At 33.6% G+C, this 18,833-nt stretch overlaps 1 protein-coding gene and 2 long non-coding RNA genes across 3 annotated transcripts; 2 read left to right on the plus strand and 1 right to left on the minus strand.

Annotated features, from left to right (window-relative positions):
• The first annotated feature begins 293 nt into the window (after positions 1-293).
• LOC129288273 (uncharacterized) lies at positions 294-16,073 on the plus strand. Its single transcript, XR_008587971.1, has 2 exons — positions 294-379; positions 15,735-16,073. It is a non-coding gene; the product is annotated as an uncharacterized LOC129288273 (long non-coding RNA).
• LOC129288271 (uncharacterized) lies at positions 6,044-7,854 on the plus strand. Its single transcript, XR_008587969.1, has 2 exons — positions 6,044-6,600; positions 6,822-7,854. It is a non-coding gene; the product is annotated as an uncharacterized LOC129288271 (long non-coding RNA).
• Positions 10,065-17,952, minus strand: LOC129288268 (RNA-dependent RNA polymerase 1-like). The gene is given in 6 exon segments (XM_054924774.1): positions 10,065-10,343; positions 10,345-11,126; positions 11,726-11,876; positions 13,543-15,377; positions 16,952-17,261; positions 17,768-17,952. Coding segments are annotated over 5 exon segments (3,111 nt in total). The 5' UTR covers positions 17,237-17,261; positions 17,768-17,952; the 3' UTR covers positions 10,065-10,285.
• Positions 17,953-18,833: the final 881 nt, after the last annotated feature.

An 18,833-nucleotide genomic window follows, 5' to 3' on the forward strand; every position in this document is an offset into this window, starting at 1 on the left:
TAAACTTAACATGTATGGCTTTGCTCGTTTTTAGTGTGTGGGTGCCATTAATACTCGAAATTGGCCATAAATGAGGGTTGTTGAAGTGTTTGATGTCGTTAATAGTGGTTTAGTAGTAATGATAATGTAAGTTAAAAGGGGCTAATAAATCCAATGAGTATTAATGGTTATGATTTTGGGAGTTTGAAAGTGTAGACAAAGGATTGTGAAATCTTGCTATATAAAAAACAAAGGATCGTGAAATTTAATCATGGAGGTAGTAATGATTTTAGGCATGGTTAATTGTAGGTTAATCATTATTGGCACCATTCAATTTTGAGAAGAGCTTTGAAAGTGTTTGTAATTGAGAGGTAAACTTTTAACCTCTTAAAGGTTTGAGGTAAGTGAGAAAAATTTATTTTATGAATTTATTTGTTGATTAATTATATGTTAAAGTGAATTATTTGAAAACTAAATGATGTTGTAAATGCAGATTTGATGCAAAATATGGTAATGTGATTAAGTGTGTGTGATGGGTTGAAATTGATGAAAAATGATTTATAGATATATGTATGCTTATATGATTGTTATTATTGAGTAAAAACATGTTCATATATAAATGAGCAACATGGGATTTAATTGCAAATTGAAGTATGTGTTGAATATGACGGTGGTGAAGTGTAATGCGCATGATATGAATAGGTTGATGACAATGAAATTGTATGCTATGTGCTCATGTTATGTGCATGACATAATCATTTATAGAGGGAGTTCGCCTATAAGGAGAGGAATGGATGTTATAAATTTATGTGGTATTAATTGCTTACCGTTGGAATCGAAAGCTAAGCAAGCTATCAACCGTTGGATTGGAAGATAGCATTGTCCCACAATTGTAGAGGGATTGTCTCACTTGTGTAGTAGCCTTAGTTGGGTAGATCCTCATGAGTGGAAGGCTTGGGTAGTCTGAGTTTATGAACGTAGCCTACTAGCTAGCTATTGGTTTCATGTTGGAGGTATCAGAAGGATATAAGGATGGCATTGATCATGCATGTCATATCCTAGCCACATGGTTGTTATTATTATGGTTTGACATAATTTGATAGAGGCACATGGTTGTCAATATTATGAACTCATGTGATGTGTGTTTGAATGTGAATTTCGATGTACGTTTGTGCTTGACCACATAGTTGTTAGTATTGTAGTCGTGACAACATTTTGAAAAGCAAATATACTCATGAAAGTTGTGAAATTGCCATTTATTTCTTTATAATTGATTGGCATGTATTTGTTTAAGCTAGATTAATCTTGGCTATTGAGTGGTTGCATTCACCCCCCTCTCTTCAACATTACAAGGATTAACTCATTAAATTAGGATCGAGAAAAACGACTAGAGACATAGGATTTTGTTGAAATCCTAATGTTAGGCCTCATAAATTTATTTATGTGTATTTGATTGATATTTGCTAGCTAGGTTCCCATAATATTTTTTTTGACTACTTCCACTGATTGTAAAATTAATTTGAATGTGTATTTTATACTTTAACTTGTATGATGAGGTTGTAAAGTTCAACTAGGATTAAAATACTAATGCAAATAGGAAGATGTATAAATGTATGGATATTATAATTTATGTGATAATTTTTGAGAAATTGGCTCCTTTATATTTTTGTGATTAAGGGGTTGAAGTCTAGAGGTGGGAATATGAGCCGAGCCGACCTATATGGGTTGGCCCATACGGGTTAAGAGAAATATGAGTTGGGTTGGGTTCAACCTGTTTTTATATGTGTTGAAAAAATTCGAACCTAACCCAACCCTTAAGGGTTGGCAGAGTAAATGGGCCAACCTGTCAACCCATTTTTTTTAAATTTATTTTTTATGATTTTTTTAAAAAATACATCTAAATAATAAGTTTTAATTTGATATTTCTTCATGATTCATTGTAAATATACCAAAATATTATTTTATAATGTTTGTAAAATATATAAATTGATATAACTAAGTAATTCATGTCTGATATGGTTTATATTTACAAAATTTTCCTTCTCTCTCTCTTTTTTTTAATTTTTTTAACAGTAATATGGGTTAAATGAGTTAACCCTAACTCATCAGGGTTAACTCATATGGTTCACGGTTATATGATTCGGGTTAGAAAAAACCCATTTTAATTTAGGTCAAATTTTTTTCAACCCGACACAACCCTTATGACTGGTTATTTAGGCCAACCCACATAACCCGACCCGTATTACCGGTTCTAGTTAAACATTAAGAATGGCATTTATGTGTGATTGGTTTGTTGTGGTGTATTGCATGAATCTTGTATAATCCATTGAGTGTGATTTATGGATTTGTAAGAGCTTTATTGAATATTGGACACCCAAGTTGTGATAATGTTTTAAAAGAATGAAATTAGAAATTGGTGTTTAACTTTTGATTGAGAAGTGATTTGAATGTGAAACTAGTGCCATTAATTAAAATTCAAAAAAGCTTTTTATGAACACTTGTATCACCTCAATTGGATATTAGATGAAGTAGTGAGAAGTGTCAAAAGTAGCTCCCAAGAGCTACCATGTGGTAGCAGGTTTACTGTTAAATTCGTGCAATGTGCTGCGGCGCATGGCAAAGAGGCAAATGTGCTACAGTGTACCTTTGCTGCATTGTTTTGTTGTTTTTAGCTATAAAACAAATGTTTTGATTTTTTTTTTATTCCCATGCTTTTGCATGCCCTTTCTACTTTGATTTTTTAATTATGAAGTTATATTGAAGTGTTTTACAGTTTGAAAACTTAGGATTTTGTTCTTATAAATTTTACAAACTTGATAATCTATTTGAGTTATTTTCATGATTTTTAGGATTTTAGAGTTAATTGTGGATTAATAAGGCAATTTTACAAATGTTGTCTTGAGCAGAAGCTTTTAAAAGAAGAAAATAAGTTATTTCAAGGATGCCTGCTAGTGGTAGAATGGTAATTACAAAATGGGTTAATTTGGGAATGACAATGCAAATCATATCTATGTTCCTTGGTGAATTTTTTGGAACCACTTTTTCTCTACGTGTTCCTTTAGAGCATTGCATACTTACCTCACTGGTTTTTGGCTTATTGCTTTTCGAAATTCTAAAGGTTCATGTGGGTATTTCTTGTCTTGTCTTAAATTGGAGAATTTCTTTATTTGCTATATACGTTTATACTTCTGCTTATGGGAAGCTCTTGGGAATTGGGTTAGCTTAGTTTGTTCTGGACTATTAGTGCTTTTATTAGAAAGTGTCTTCAGACTTTTCAAGCAGTATTGTGCTGAGCAGGAGAAGTAATAGAGATTGGTAGAATTTGAGGAAAAGTAATAGAATTGGAGAAGAAATGAAAATAGTAGCTAGATTTATAAAATCAAGTAGTGAATGAAAATAAAAGTAGTCTCCAAAACAATAATGTTATGCCCAGTACAATGATGTTGAATTACAATCTCTAAGAGCCTGTTTGTTTTCTATTTTTAATTTTTTTTTGGAAAACTGAAAAATCCTGTTTGGTTAAGTGTTTTTGTTTACTTATTTGCAAAATTGTTTTCATTTTTTTTGTTTTTAAAAACTATTCTAAAAACTGTAATACAAAACAGTTTTTAAAATAAAATAAAAACAGAAATTAAGAGCTTGTTTGGTTATTATTTTTGTTTTTTGTTTTTAAAAGTTGTTTTATAAAACAATTTTGGAAACTGTTTTTGAAAATAAATAAAAAAAATACTTGTTTGGTGGTAGTAATCTGAAAACAATTTTAGAATTAAAAACAAAAAAAACCTGCTTGGAAAAATTAATATTGAAAATAAGTTCTAAAAACTAAAATATAATAAAATTTGTTTGATTTTGATCGAAATGGATATGGATTTTAAAAATGTATTTATTATGTATATGAAATTGAGATATCATTTTTATTTAATATTTATATTTATAATATAAAACTAAAATGCTATCATATAAAAAAGCCCTAATCTAGATATCGTTGTCTTCCACCACTGTCAATGTAGCCACCATCGGGGAAAAAACAAAAACAAAACTAGTTCAAGTCAAGCACAAGAAGATCAAATTCAAAGATAGAAAAAAAAGATTTGTGGAATAAGGGGAAAATCAATATCTTCTATGAACCATCAGTGTTTGGATTGTGATTTCTCCAACTTCAATCTATGCAAGAAATTTGGCCAAAAAACGAAAGATCTGAGAGAAATCCTTTCCACCATGCAGGGTGATCCAATCCTTTCCACCATGCAGGGTAACCAACCTGAACCTAAAAATATTATGGTCATGAGCTTCAATTTCTACCATTGATAGCTTCAGCCAGATGCAGTAAGAAGAAGAGGAATAGATTCGAAGAAGACGAAGCAGAAGGTAGGAGACATTCTGGAATCGCTGGATTCCATCTCCAATCCTTCTTGGACTCGACTCGGTGGCAGAGCTTTGTACGAGAATGGAAGTGAAATGCTCTCTTTTGCTTCGTCGACACGCCACACAAGTCGTTTAAGAACAATTTCCATGATTTAAGATGAGTTAGGGACTTGTCTAGGTTGTGCCAAGTCGTGAACTATGCAGGAAGTAGGTACTCTAATGGAACAGTGATTCTGGAAACGTTTCGACTGCATCCTTGCCATCATTGCCGAGAAAGATGAAAGGGGTAAAAAAAATGAAATGTTATGAAGACAAATGCAGATGAAAAGCGATGGATGAGTAGTAACCATAAAAAACTAGTAATAGACTTGTCGAAAGGAGGGAGCGCTGTGTGAGGTGACGCCGACGAGAATGGTGGCGACGACTACGAGTTGCAATGAAGACCAGAGGCAGAGTGACAGAGAAGAAAGGTGAGGCAAAAGCAAAATGACGAGGTATGATTTTGATCGAGTAGGAATCCTGAACGAAAAACTGAAAAAATGAGAACAAACAGCTTAAAATTGTTTTTCTTTTTTCTTGTATTTAAAAACAAAAAACTAAAAACAGTTTTCAAAACAGAAATTAAAAAACCATTAGCCAAGCAAATTTTTTTGTTTTGAAAATATTAAAATAAAAAAATAGTTTCTAAAAATAGAAAACAAACGGATATATAAATAGTCCTTAAATTTCTCAAAATAGTTTTCAAAATAGTTATAGACCGTATTTAGAACAAATATAGAAGTAGGAATTGTCATAAACCCGTAACATAAGCCTATAAACAATGCCAATTAGCCTTCTTAGCCTTTTTCATCTTCGGTTTGTCTTGTCGTCAAGGACATAGCATCTCCCTGTGCTCTGTTATTGAGATCGTTGGCCAAATCCCACACCATATCGACATGCAAATGAGCCATTGCACCTTAGGTTGAAATGCAAAACAAACTACTAAATACTTATATGTAAAAAGATATATGAACTTGTATTGATAGCGAGAGATAATGACCTTTTCAGCTAGAGGCATTAACATGCCCTTCCACTTAAGTGGTTGTTTGTTTTCCTTTCACTGAAGCCATGTTACTAAATGCATGTCATAATCTATTGGAATGACAAAATGAATCCAAATAGGTAAACAACCCCAACACTTATAAATTCGAAATGTTCACTCCTACTCAGTATTACTTGCAATTACACATGTTACATAATCAGATTTTAATCTACGATCACAACATAAATGGGGGCTACTATTTTAGAAATACAAACATGAGTTTTTAATTTTTTTTTAACTTGTCAAAACAAGTAAAAGTTCTGTCACAAATTCTCAGCAACATTAACACTATCTCCTCAAATATTTACAATTATTTTATCAACTATTTATAAATACCTCTTCAAATATTCAACTACGAACCACAGAATTTAACATATCATTTTCAAATATCAAGTTCACATTTACAATGGAAAATTCAAGAATTCACAACTAAAAGTTAAAGTCTTCATGTTTATATCTATCTCAGCAACTATTTGCACCTCTCTATCCATATATTCAACAATGAACTTTCAAATTTAACCTCCCAAATGAACATCTTATTCTTACACATCAAATTCACATATTTGCACCTAAAAATTCAAGAATTTACAGTAAAATTCAAATATTAATGTTCATGAATTACATAGAATGTTATTAGACCTTAATGCTATTCCAATATTACAAAAAACTATCAAATCATCACAAAAAATAGTGCAATTTCTAAGCTACCAATTATGTTATTTTAGAAACTCAAACAAGTTTGATGAGCATAATCAGCATAGAATAAAAATGAAATAAGATGAAATTCAGGGAGCTAATCAATCTAGAAAAATGAAATGAAAAGCCAAAAACTCCTTGATTCAAGCAAATCCAAACAAGAATACGGCATAAAAAATCGAATTCAGTGGGTAAAAATCCAATTACTCCATAATTCTTACCTGAAAATCATCAATTAGATGCAAACACATACATGACACGGGGAGAAGACAGGATGGGAAGGAAGGTGAAAGACCAATGGTGGAAGATATTCCTAAACTAGCACAAACAGCAAACAATGATGAAGATGTCCCTAAATGAGGAAGGCAAACGACAAGGAATGCAAACGATAAGGATGTCCGTGAATGAGAAAATGGACGTTGTTACATCTAAGATGGGAAGGACATCGGTGGCAGAGAGATCTTGACTATGATTTCACGGTACTTCACTTTGGTGTTTTGAAATGGCAAGTATGTTTAGGGCTTTGGGAATTGTTTTTTTGTGGTTCTGCATCGTTTCATTTTCTCAAGCAAGGGTAGTGTGGTCTTTTCACATATTTGACAAATAACAATCAAGTACTAAGTGACATGGCTGTTGTTTCTAAATTTTGCGAGACTTATCTTGGCCACTACTAGCTATTTGCTTTTTCATAATTTAGCAGGTCGATAGAGGGGATCTTCAATTGACTATTCTAAAAAAAAAAAAAAAAAAACTTCTCTGGCTCAGTATTTCTCGCGAGCCTTAGCTTGGGGCGACCTCAACTCCATCGGCACATTAAGTCGTTTCGAAAGGGAGAGCATTCTATGGCAGGCCAAGATAATGTCAAGCATTTTGAAGCCTGCTCCATTTCCAAGTCAGTTTTTTACCTCTCCTTTTTATTCTGCAGAAGGCGGAGACAAAGATTCATATGCTGATTTGACTGAAAATTGGCACTATTGCTTCATTCACAAGACACGTCTTAAGAATTGTTCTTGACTTGATAGAATTCCAGGTGGACTTGATTCCAAACCAAATGCTGGAACCAGGCCATTTTCCATCAACCCTTGGTATCACAGCCAAGCCGCATTTGTAGTTACCCCTCATAAAGACTGAAACACTCATCCGTATTGGTTTCATCGATCTCACCCTCATTTGTCTCATCCCTCTATCTCTCACAGAATATCACAGATCTCTCGCCTACTCAAATCTCCCTCACTCTCGTCTTTCACCTTCTCAATCTCTCCCTCCAACATGATCTCTATACACGACCAGCTCTCAAGACTCAAACTAATCTCCCACCTTTGATTTCTCCGCTTGGAGGACCTCTCAACGTCTCTCAAGTCTCAAACTAATAATCTCCAACCTTAGATTTCTTCGCTCGGTTGACCTCTCAATGTCTCTCAAGTCTCAACAACTCCGTCTCCGTCGATCCATGTTGTAATTATCCATCTCTGTCTCTTCTCCTCCTCTTTCACTTTGACCGTTGCACCTTTTCGCCACGTCCTCAGATCTGCTCCTCGAACCTGCTGTTATCTCAAATCTGTTTGTTGAACCCTAGTGTTAACTCATATCTTCTCCAATTTTTTTTTTTTTGAGCAAACATATCTTCTCTATTTTGATTGTCCTGTTATTTTATAGGATTATTGGCTTCTTATTTTTGTTGGGATTTGCTATGCAATTTTTATTTCTATTTTAAGAAGTACATGTTGATTTTATTTTTGGGTAACCACCGTTTTCTCTTTAGTTCTGATTACATTTTGGTTTTGGTTGCTATGCTAGTTTTAATCTAACCTCATTCCTTGCGTTTTATTATTATTTTTTCTTCTTTTATAAGTTTTTCTCATTTCCACTTGGTCCATTTTTTTCTCATTGATTTTCTCGCTAGCTTTTACTTTCCTTTGATTGCCTGTAAAAATTACTGAGCATCAAAATATCAAGACAAAATAGCATTCTAAAGCTTACTAATACGGATGCAGGCCCATAATTTGATCCACAATGATTCAAAAAATTTAACCCAACCAAAAAAAAAAAAACCCTCAACCATGGGTATTCCAGACGCCTCGCATTAATAAAAATTCAATGCGGGAGGGTATTAATAGAAATATATTGTTAAAAAAAAAAATATAAAACTACAGTGATTACCTGTTATGCCTTACAATAACAGATGATGATTTACTGGATAATTAATTTACTGCTATATTATTCCTCACCAAGCCTTTCCCCCCAAGTCTCACCTCCCTCTCTCTCACTCCCTTCCTATCCGAAACAGTAACACTCCTATTCTAATCCAAAATTGCAGGTAGCAACCATGATCTCGCCTCTTCTATTTTGTTATATAGAATATTTTAAAAATATATTACTATTTATTATTTTTCATTATTTGAGAGATATTATTGTAAATAATTTTTATGAGGTTATCTCTTTCTCCATATATGTATTGTACTCATTACAATAATAATTGATATGACAATTTTTTTTTTTTTTGCATTATCCCTCTTATATTTGATAGTTCTCATATTCCCTTTTTGGCCCTCCCTTGTGTCTTCTTTTTCAACCCTTTCCTTTCCCTCTCGCCCTCTCTCTTCTCCACAATCCATCTCCCTCTTTGTCGTCTTTCAAGCATATGTTTGAGAATTTTTTTTAATGATGAAATGGAATGGGGTGAGATTACTAAAAGTTTTATACCATTTTTTGGAAGAATTTTTTGAAAAAAAAAATTGAATGGCTTGAGATGATCTTCTAAGCCATTCTAAACCCATTTTTTTAATTTCTGGGTTGAGGATGGAATTTTTTACTATAAATAACATCATAAAATTACCCTCATTCTCTTCAATCCTCACCCCCTTTCCCTCTTTCACTCCCTCATTCTAAAACAAAAAAAAAATATAATTATACTTAATTCAAATATATTAATTTTATAATAATTCATAAATAATCATTAAATAAAATTGTTCATATACTCTCACATATGTTCTTAATAACGCGTATCAAAATGTAACTATACACTTGATCAAAACAGAATATAAGGCCATATTTGTTGGCGCACCAAATAACATTGAAATTACAAGTCTTTTTGCATGATATTGAAAAATACATTTGACTTGGCCGGGAAAAATTTTGATATTTTTACTGTTTATAATATTGTTGTAAAATTTAATTTTATCATAAATTAAAAGTAAAAATATATAACAGAAGTTAGCATTTGGTATGTTGAAATTGGGACTAGGAAAGTGGAAGTAGAACTTTGAAATTTGCTTGTTTGGCATGTGGGAACCCAATTCCACTAAAAATCAAGGAATTCACTTCTATCATACCTCCTCCATGAGAACTCAATTCCATTGTTTTCACTTAGATAAAATTTTTATCTCATTTCCATTATCATATTAAACATACTTTTTATACTGCTTTTATTTTTATTTTTACTTTCACTTCTATGAAAACTTTTCCCTTGAACCAAATAGGACACTACGTTTCCTCCCTTTTAACTCTGATTTTATTCCTCTCAAGTATATGTAATTTTCTTCATCACTCTGAAAACTGGAAGTTAAAATATTCAAAGCAAAGAATATAGATTGTTTCCATAATTGTGAGTAGAAGTATTTTTCTTGTGGGAGAAAAACTAGCTAGCTTATTTATGCATTACTAGCTAGCTTCCTATGCTGAACATGAATATTTACATTCCATTTCCTAGTTGCTCCTCGATAGAGTGACCACTGGCCAGAAGCCTAAAGCACTCTCTCACACACACAAACACAGACTATGACACACCAATCAGTAGAAACAGATTTATACCGGTAAACTGTTTGGCTAGAAAATAACTTAATATTTTTTGTGAGAGAGAGAAAGGGACAGAGTTACCTTGTGTGTGAGAGTGTAAAACCAGCAGACAAACTTTCACACGTTAAGAAATGAAGATTCAAGAATATAGAAAGAAAACCACATGCCATATATATTTGCATCAACAACTTGTCTTCATCCACTAGACCCAAGTACAGACATATAGTATACATATAGAAGATACTCAAGTGAGTCAAGTACCCACTTAAGGTGACGTTCGAGTCCTATTCACACCTTGCTACATAACTTATATGAACACTGCAGTTAATACTGCAGGTTCCATGAGATACAATGCACAAGTTTAGGTTGTCAATACAAATGTAACCCACTGCTAAACCTGCATTCCAAGAAAGACGGTTGAAAGAGATCTAATGCTGGCTTTCTCCCTCTTGATGGTGATAAGCTTATCATAGACACACCATGCAAAGCTCAGAAAGTGATCTCTATTCAAACCTTCATTGTAGCAACCCCAGTAACTTGGATGATAAGTAACATAGTACCACGCAGATGCTTTTGCTTTCAGATCGTCCTCCTCATAATCTTCTGCACTTCCACGGCTGTTAAACCAGGCCCTAGCTTCTTTTCTTAGGGACCTCACAGCCATAGTAATTGCTTCTACTTCTGAATCCCTTCTTTTGGTAGAAGATTTGGACATTCTCATACGATTCGCACTCAGGATTTCAGCCTCGGTCTTGATTCCATAGTAATCCATCAAATTCCCCAACTTAAAGTCATAGTTGCTTTTGTAATTGGAAGCATCACCAACATACTCCATAAAGCCATCAACTTCCATATCAGAGTCATAAGACTTTCTAGCCATTTCCAAAGTAAAAGCTGGAGTAGAGTTAGCTTCTGGTGCAATTTCTTTCACTTCCCTAAAAAGCTTTCCGATCACATTCACTGATTTATAGGTGGGTTTATCAGGTTTCTCCATGAAGTCTGGGTATTCCTTAACTGATAGTTCACGAGGTATAAGAGCTGGGATGCCGGTTTTTGGAAAGTCAACGGCAATTGAATGTAGCTTAGCAAGCTGAATGCATTGTTCAGCCATTGCCTTATTGGGGTTTCTATCTGCGAAGACAGTGTGGGCATTTGCAATCATTCCAAGATTGTCATTCACTAGAGAATTCGCAAAGTATTCCTCAACCTCCTGCACCAGAAAAAGCAAGCATCTCAACCGGTTATGTATTAGTCTATCTTGAGTGGATCTAAAAGCACAAGGCTTTCAGGAACGGAAGTACTAAAATCAAGGCTGGTTAAGTGGTTACTTTCAAAGAACATAATAAATGTAAAGAGAAAATAAAACAGGGGGGATCATAAGAGAGATTAAATATTTAAATCTTATAGCGTAAATTGGTAAATTTGGATCTTCCAAACTAGAAAAAGTACCAGAAAATTTAAGACAACTGAATTTCCACGAGACAATATTTCACTTCCGGTTTACATGATATTTGTTAGCCTCAAATCATGATATGAAAATAGGTTTGAGTTAGAGCAAATATGGATGTGAAACCATCCATAAAGCTTACGTTTCCAGCATAAGGCCTGTGAATGGTTTTCTATTCATATCCTCAACAAGGTGAGAATAGTCTAGGCTAATGGCGATGCATTTGCAGAATTGGCAATGAGAGGATAATGGAAAAGTGACTCAATATGGCCTTGTTAGACATGATCAATTCCAATGACATCATGGTAAATTGTCATGATATTAAGACATAAAGAGGATGGTTGAATCCAAGAGAACAACACCTCTATCGTGACATTATGATCTAATTGTATAATTTGGGCTGGAGTATAATCCATTGGCACGATTTGCTGCAGTGGAATTAATTCAGGGTCCCAGCAAACAAAGTAGATGTCTCCATCTAGATCACTTCCCGAGCACTCATTAGGGTGAGGTCTTGTATTGAAAGTCAATTATGGCGTCAGAAAACGAATTACAAAATGAAATACCCAAGACAGTTAAAAAAAAGAAACACATCAATTTACTAGAGAATTCATTGATAAATAACTTCCTAAACGACAAATCTAGCTCTTCCAAACGTGGAAACGTTCAAAGCCTCATTAAAAGAAACAGTTTATAATCTGATCTAATCAAATTTCTTTAGATTTATTTCAACATGAATAGAAAGTTGCCAAACAGGTCAGTATATTCCTGTTTATATAAGACAAAATAGTTTAGAATAGAAATATTTTAATTTTAATAACATGTATGGTGCGTGCGCACATGTATATCTCCTATTTACGTGATGCGAAGTACCAGTTAACAAATGTGATTTACAACTTATATGTGCTTGAAAAATATAGCCAGTCAGAAACAGAAACAACTACCACAGATCATATATAGGGCTCACATAAATTCAATAACATTTTAAGTTTCATCTTAAAGGGGATTCTTGTTAAATTGTGACAGATATGATACCTTAAAATAAACTCTTTTATCAGGAGACTCGCCAATCTTGAAAGTCATATTTTATGGAAACAGGAGAAAAAAAATGTGACCATATAACCTCCTTAGTATAAGAGATTGATAATGCAGAAGAAGCTTCCATCTTCTGTTTAATTACAATTTTACATAAAATATAGTACTTGACATTTTCTCACGGAAAGAAGAAAATGATGAAGTTGCTCTTATAGAAAGTATGTGAGTTGCAGTGGATAGGTAACACATTATGCAGATAATTTTACTGCAATTATGCATGATGCTGGCAAAAAAGGAAAAATATAACTATTAATCCCCATAATTTTAATGTGTTTTGGTATAGACTCCTATAGTTTTTTTTATAGCTCTAGGTCCCTCTAGTATCTTGTTTGCAATATCATCCCTCTATTTTTATTATGCCCAAAAGGATGATGAGCTAGTACTAACAGTGTTAAATATGTTTACCCATGACTAATGTCGTTAATCTTTGCTGAGGTGGAATTATGATTCAATAGATCAACAATGTTGTTCACCATGCTTTGTTTCATGTTTCAATCTGTTGAATCATAATTTCAACTCAACACAAAGATTAACGGCATTACTCACAGGTATATTTAGCACTGTTGGTGTCACCTCATCATCCTTTCAAACTTATTCAAAAATATGTTGCAAACGGGATAAATTATAGGGACCTAAAGCAACAAAAAAAAGGAAAAAGAAAAAACTACATGACCTATACCAAAATACGATAAAACCAGAGGGACCAATAGTGCAAAAAATAAAGAACTTCCATGGAAAATAGTCATGCCAAATGCAATCCCTCAAGTCCCCACCTGTTTGAACATGAATTTGCCAGTTAAACAATATGGCGGGAAAATGCTAATCTCCTCACATGTATTGCTGTCTTCAAAAGCATGTATATTAAGTAGCAGAAGCACACATTCACAGATTCAAGAACACACAAACTTACAAAAGAAACACAATCGTGTATTCATTATTTCACCGATACTTGGTGAGTATTTATCCACAGATTAAGAGACCAGAATCTTTGATTTCACACAAATATTAAATTTGAGACCACCTATGGTCCTATAAAATAATATTAACTGTGTAAAATAACGAAAATGGAAGGAAATAAGCTTACCTGGATCCTTTTTGAGGGAAAACAACACAATCAACCATGTGATGAAGAGCTGGCACATTAACAGCCTTCAAAACACGCACATCACCTGGATGCAAGCATGGGTTTTTTGCAACCACCACCTTACCTTTGACTATATGAGATCTCTTAGAGCCATGTGCAACGGAACCATCAGACAGTGGCATGAACCTGTTATCAGAATATTGCACAAATACTTGACCATATTCCAAGGTTCTTGTTTCATCTAGACATCCCATCATCGCTCTTCCATTTGGAACAAAAATTCTAGTTTTGCGTCGCAATTCCAATAGTTTTAATGCCCTGAATGTTTGCAGCATCATTGAAAGAAAAGGTTCAGTATCAGGCTTATAACCGCAAATGAGCATCTCCTTCAGAATATTAGATATCTCCCCAGCAGACATCATGTTCAGAGTCTCCTGTGCCTTTAAAGAATCTGTCAGTAATGAGTTCAGTTGGTTTATAGCTTCCTTTTGTTTTTTCTCAAAGACATGATCCTTGACACCAAGAGTAGACAAGAGAGTGATTATCTGCCGATTTAGATAACAAGGCTGAAATTTACTACATGCCAAGACATCTAGTTTTGTATTATCTGATTCATACTTGAGCATGCTCCGACGCAGTGATAATTTCACTGATGATGTAGGGTCAACAGCCACAACTCCTTTGTATCCACCATATCTAATCTGAAAGGCAGATGGAGTGGATTTATAGCCACATTTTATAGCTACTTGCCTGGCGAATTTAGCAGATATCTTCCCAATCCCATCAGAGAAAGCATAGTCAATTCCACCATGTTCAACCACCACATCAGGAATAATCTCAATTTCATGCCGGCCAACACTTGACGTTTCAGTAGATGAACCAAAAGATTGACCCAGTCTAGCAGCATATTTAGCTAGATTTCTAATCCTGCAGAAGTTCCCCATCCACTTTCTAATGGCAGTAGCATTAAGTCCACATCTTGTAGGAGCAAACATCCATAAAGAATTCTCCCGCAATTGACTTGATGAGAATGCTAGAAATTCAAACCTTTTATCACCAATTAGTATTCCATTTCTAAGAATGGAAAGAATTCTGGTATAGATCTCAGTTTTTCTCGGCTCAGTAGAAGATCTACGAGGAGATAAAACTGTTGGAAACAGTTTATCCAACTCCTCGTCAACAAATGAAACACGCAGGAAGTTATCAATGAACTCATGGAAATGACGAAGGACACGATTGGATACATTGACCTCTGGGCCACAGAAATAAACTTTACAAGGGGTTATCTGAACCCTGCGAACATATACCAAGCCATTATCTAAGGATAGGGATGGCGACTGGAAAGGATGCTGTGATGCACGATACTTTCTGTACTGATCAATCATCCACTTTGAAGGGTCAAAGCAGAATTCCTTTAAATGATACATTTTCTCTAAAGCATGTTCAATGAAAGCACGTTCCGTTATACGTGGATCAATCAAATAATAGAAGCCACTATCTAGCGCTGGACCTGCAAGACACCCATGCTGAAGCAATGAGTTAACTTTGAACAGGATGTCATATGGTATGTCAATTCCTTGAGGAGGAGCAACAATAGGGACTAGATTCAAATTGTTAAATAAAGGAATTCCTTCCTCTAAAGAGAACTTCCTCTTGCTTTCCTTATATTAAGCAAATATTTCCCTGAAATTTGGAAGACAACCATGAGAAGGAAGCTGCAAGCATATACTAGAAGACTGGCCAATACAGCCAAAAGGAGTGAAATCTGTTGCTCGGATCCATTGATCATTATAAGTACGTACATCTTTCTCAAATACTCGAGGAGCACCAATTAGCTGACAATTGAAGAGAAATTGATAAACATACAATATTTCTCTGAAGTCAAATACGCAGAAGATTACAAATTACAGCAATACGCAATTACACAACACATGCAATCACATGAATTAACAAGAACCAACCTTCATGAATGAAAAATTAGGTTTCACTGTTTATCAGGGAAAAAAAATATAGGTTTCACCAACAACCCAGAGAATACAAGCTTGCACGAATTCTCACAAGCACTATTGTGCACTGTTAAAAGTATATGAGCTTTAAGGGTTGACCCTATGTTATATTTTCCTTGTACTTGTAGAATTATGTTATATTTTCCTTGTACTTGTAGAATGTACTTCACTCTTATCTTATGACAGGCAATGAACGGTATACATGATCTGAAAGGCTTCCTCAAAACCAACCCCGAATAGAAGATTTAGGCGATAGGCAAGGAGACATGACTATTGGGATCTAAACCTTGTAAGGCACCTTTGAAGTCAAATACGAAGCAGTTTGGTAGTGATACTGATGCGCTTAAGTGACTGGAAGAATATATAAAGAACTGGTTCGTAAGTTGAATATCAAACTGTCATCTTGCTTCTCCAACGAGTGAATAAATATACAGGCCTTACTCTTGAATCTATGCACCTAAATGACATTAGAAACGTACTGAAAGCTTAAATTTTATCAATCAAGATATATCACCACATTTATTATTTATTCATCTAACTATTATTTATGAGATAATCTCACATTACATATATATGTATGCACGCGCGCGCACTCAGACACTGCATATGCATGTATACATGCCACAAATAAAAGCATATTTCAGTATGGAAAAAGTAAGACGTCTATAAATTCAGCTTCAAAATAGTAAGGTGGATCTCATGGAATAGCATTTATTCATTACTATCTATTAAATTTTTCATGTAGAATTCTTTAGATCAGTATTTTTTTCTTTTTTTTTTTTTTGGGGGGAAAAACATAGCTTTGGGTCGCTACACTTTGCTTGTGTTTTGTTTTTATCCCCTGCAATTTTTTTGGGGTTTAATTCCCTAAACTTTTGTTTTTCAGTGTTTTAAATTCCTCCAAAGTCCCTACACTTTTATTTTTCAGTGTTTTTGATTCCTCCAAGATCCCTACACTTTGCTCATGAAGGGATAATATAATAAAAAATAAAAGTGTAAGGACTTATAACACTCAAAAAAAGTGTAAGGACTAATAACAAAATACGAGCAAAGTGTAGAAATTAAAAGTTATGTTGTTTCTCTTTTTTTTTTTCCTTTCTTCATTTTGTTTATGATAGAAATATCAGATAATCTAGAAGTTTTATTACCTTGATTGCATTAGCTTCATTTCACCATATCTTTGTTGTGGTCAAGAAATGAATCCTTGACTTCTACCAAACTTCACCCCACCCTTATAAATTGCAGCAAGCCAAGTGGTTTGTATTTATCATAATATGGTCAGTGTTCTTTATAACTATCGCTTCAGCAGCAATTCTTTTATTACATTTACTATAAGAGTATAAGAAAATGCAGTATATACTTTCAAAATTCAAATCCCCACAAAATAATGTATATTTAAGAACCTGAATCAGAAGATACTCTGCAGCTTCACCGTGTGGACGATGCAGCTCAATCTGCCAAATATTCTCATAGGAAAGCTCAAGTTTATAATCCACCCCTCTATAGGACAGAAGGAACTGCATCTTTCTCATTCCAATCCCAAAGTTTACTTCCTCAGTCACCGCTTTCCATAAAATATAGAATCTTTCCTTTGAGATCTGACAGCCAAAATGTAGTTTCTTATCTTCCGAGCTATGAAAATATGTCACTCGCTTTCGCCCGCTATCTTCTTCCCATGCTCGAGCCATGCCCTTGGCGAATCTTAAGAGTCCACTGTTGAGAATTAAAAGAGGAGTGACAGTGAATATAAAAATGGTCAAAGGTTAAATCTCAGAAGGTACAGTATGCAACCCAATCTTCGAACAAGAATTAAATTTATGTTCACAAGCCAGACGGATCATATGGGTCAACCGAAGAGGGAAAGATTTGTATTCATGGGAAACGTTTAAAATTTTTTTCCCCCAAGAGAAACGTTTCCTTTTGCGTTAAAGTTAAATCACCAAGAGCAAATTTTAGAGCAACCCAGCAAAGCACCAAAGCAGAAAAGGAAAAACTCATTGAACATCTGAAGACCCACCAACAACAAGACAACTAATCTGACATATCCAAAATTCTGGAAAAACACCATGATATTCTTGACAGAAATGTGATATTCTTGGAAGAGATTAACCATGCACGACAAATTTGCATGAACCGGAGAGCAGTAGAGGTTTCAGTTAATGATCACTCATCATCCATCAAAATGCAAAAAGATGATCAAAATCCAGAGACAGTCTTACCAAAGCAATCAAAAGCCAGGAGATCCAAGCACGGGGAGAGAGAAAGCAAGAGGAATTTCTTGTTCTACACTAGTCAGCCGAGTCAACACTCTCACTCTAACTGCTCCAGTACTCCTCACTATCCATCATTGGAAGTTTTCGACACTTCTTTTCTCCGCACTCCTCATGCCTCGGCACGTCGAACGAAGCTGCCAAATGCCCAATCATAAAGCAAAAGGCAACGAGAAGTCAGTAAAACTGGCACCCTTCTGTTTCGCGGAAAGCAATCCAACGTAAAAGTTTAAAACAAATTTAAAAAAACAAAAAGCCCACGTAATATTTGATAATCAAAAAACTATTTTTTATAAAAAATAATACTCTTTTTATTTAAAAATAAAATATTTTTTTCACCTTTTTAATAAAATAATTATTTATTTTTAAATTAAATTTATCTTTTTTATATTTACTTCTATTAAATACCTTATAATAAATATAAAGTCTTCATTAATAAAAATATTTTAAAAAAAGATAATAATTATATTTCATAAGATTAAAAATACTTTATATTTTTTGATATTTAACTTTTTAAACAATATCTTATATTTTTATTTTTTTTAGTGGAAGGAGTAATAATAAATGCAGTCCTCAGTCCCCTCGGTTCGATTCCCAGCCAGTAGTTTGTATCGGTAATAGTTTTTTCTAAAAAAATAATTTTTATTTATTAAATATTGTTGTTAGAAGAATAACAGTAAAATCCTGAAATATTGAATTAATTACAGTTTAGTTCTTACAAAAAATTTTAAAAATTAAATTAAAAATATTGATTTAGATAATTAAAAATTCAGGAATTTTAATTATAAATAAATATTTAAATTTAAATATTAAATGTAATTGTTAAATTATAATAAATATTTTTATTTATAATTATTTGAATTGATATTTATGAAAATGAAAGCAGCTCTTGATATGTGAGGGGTCAATTTTGAGATTTAATATATACATATATATGTTAAAAAAATTTAAATACTTTTATAACTTATAAAATATCATTAAATGAAAAAATTGCTTGTAATTATACAAATATTTA

The sequence above is a fragment of the Prosopis cineraria genome, unplaced genomic scaffold (genome assembly GCF_029017545.1).
Source record: "Prosopis cineraria cultivar Desert tree isolate PC_DT_omini unplaced genomic scaffold, ASM2901754v1 PC12, whole genome shotgun sequence".
NCBI classification, from domain to species: Eukaryota; Viridiplantae; Streptophyta; class Magnoliopsida; order Fabales; family Fabaceae; genus Prosopis; species Prosopis cineraria.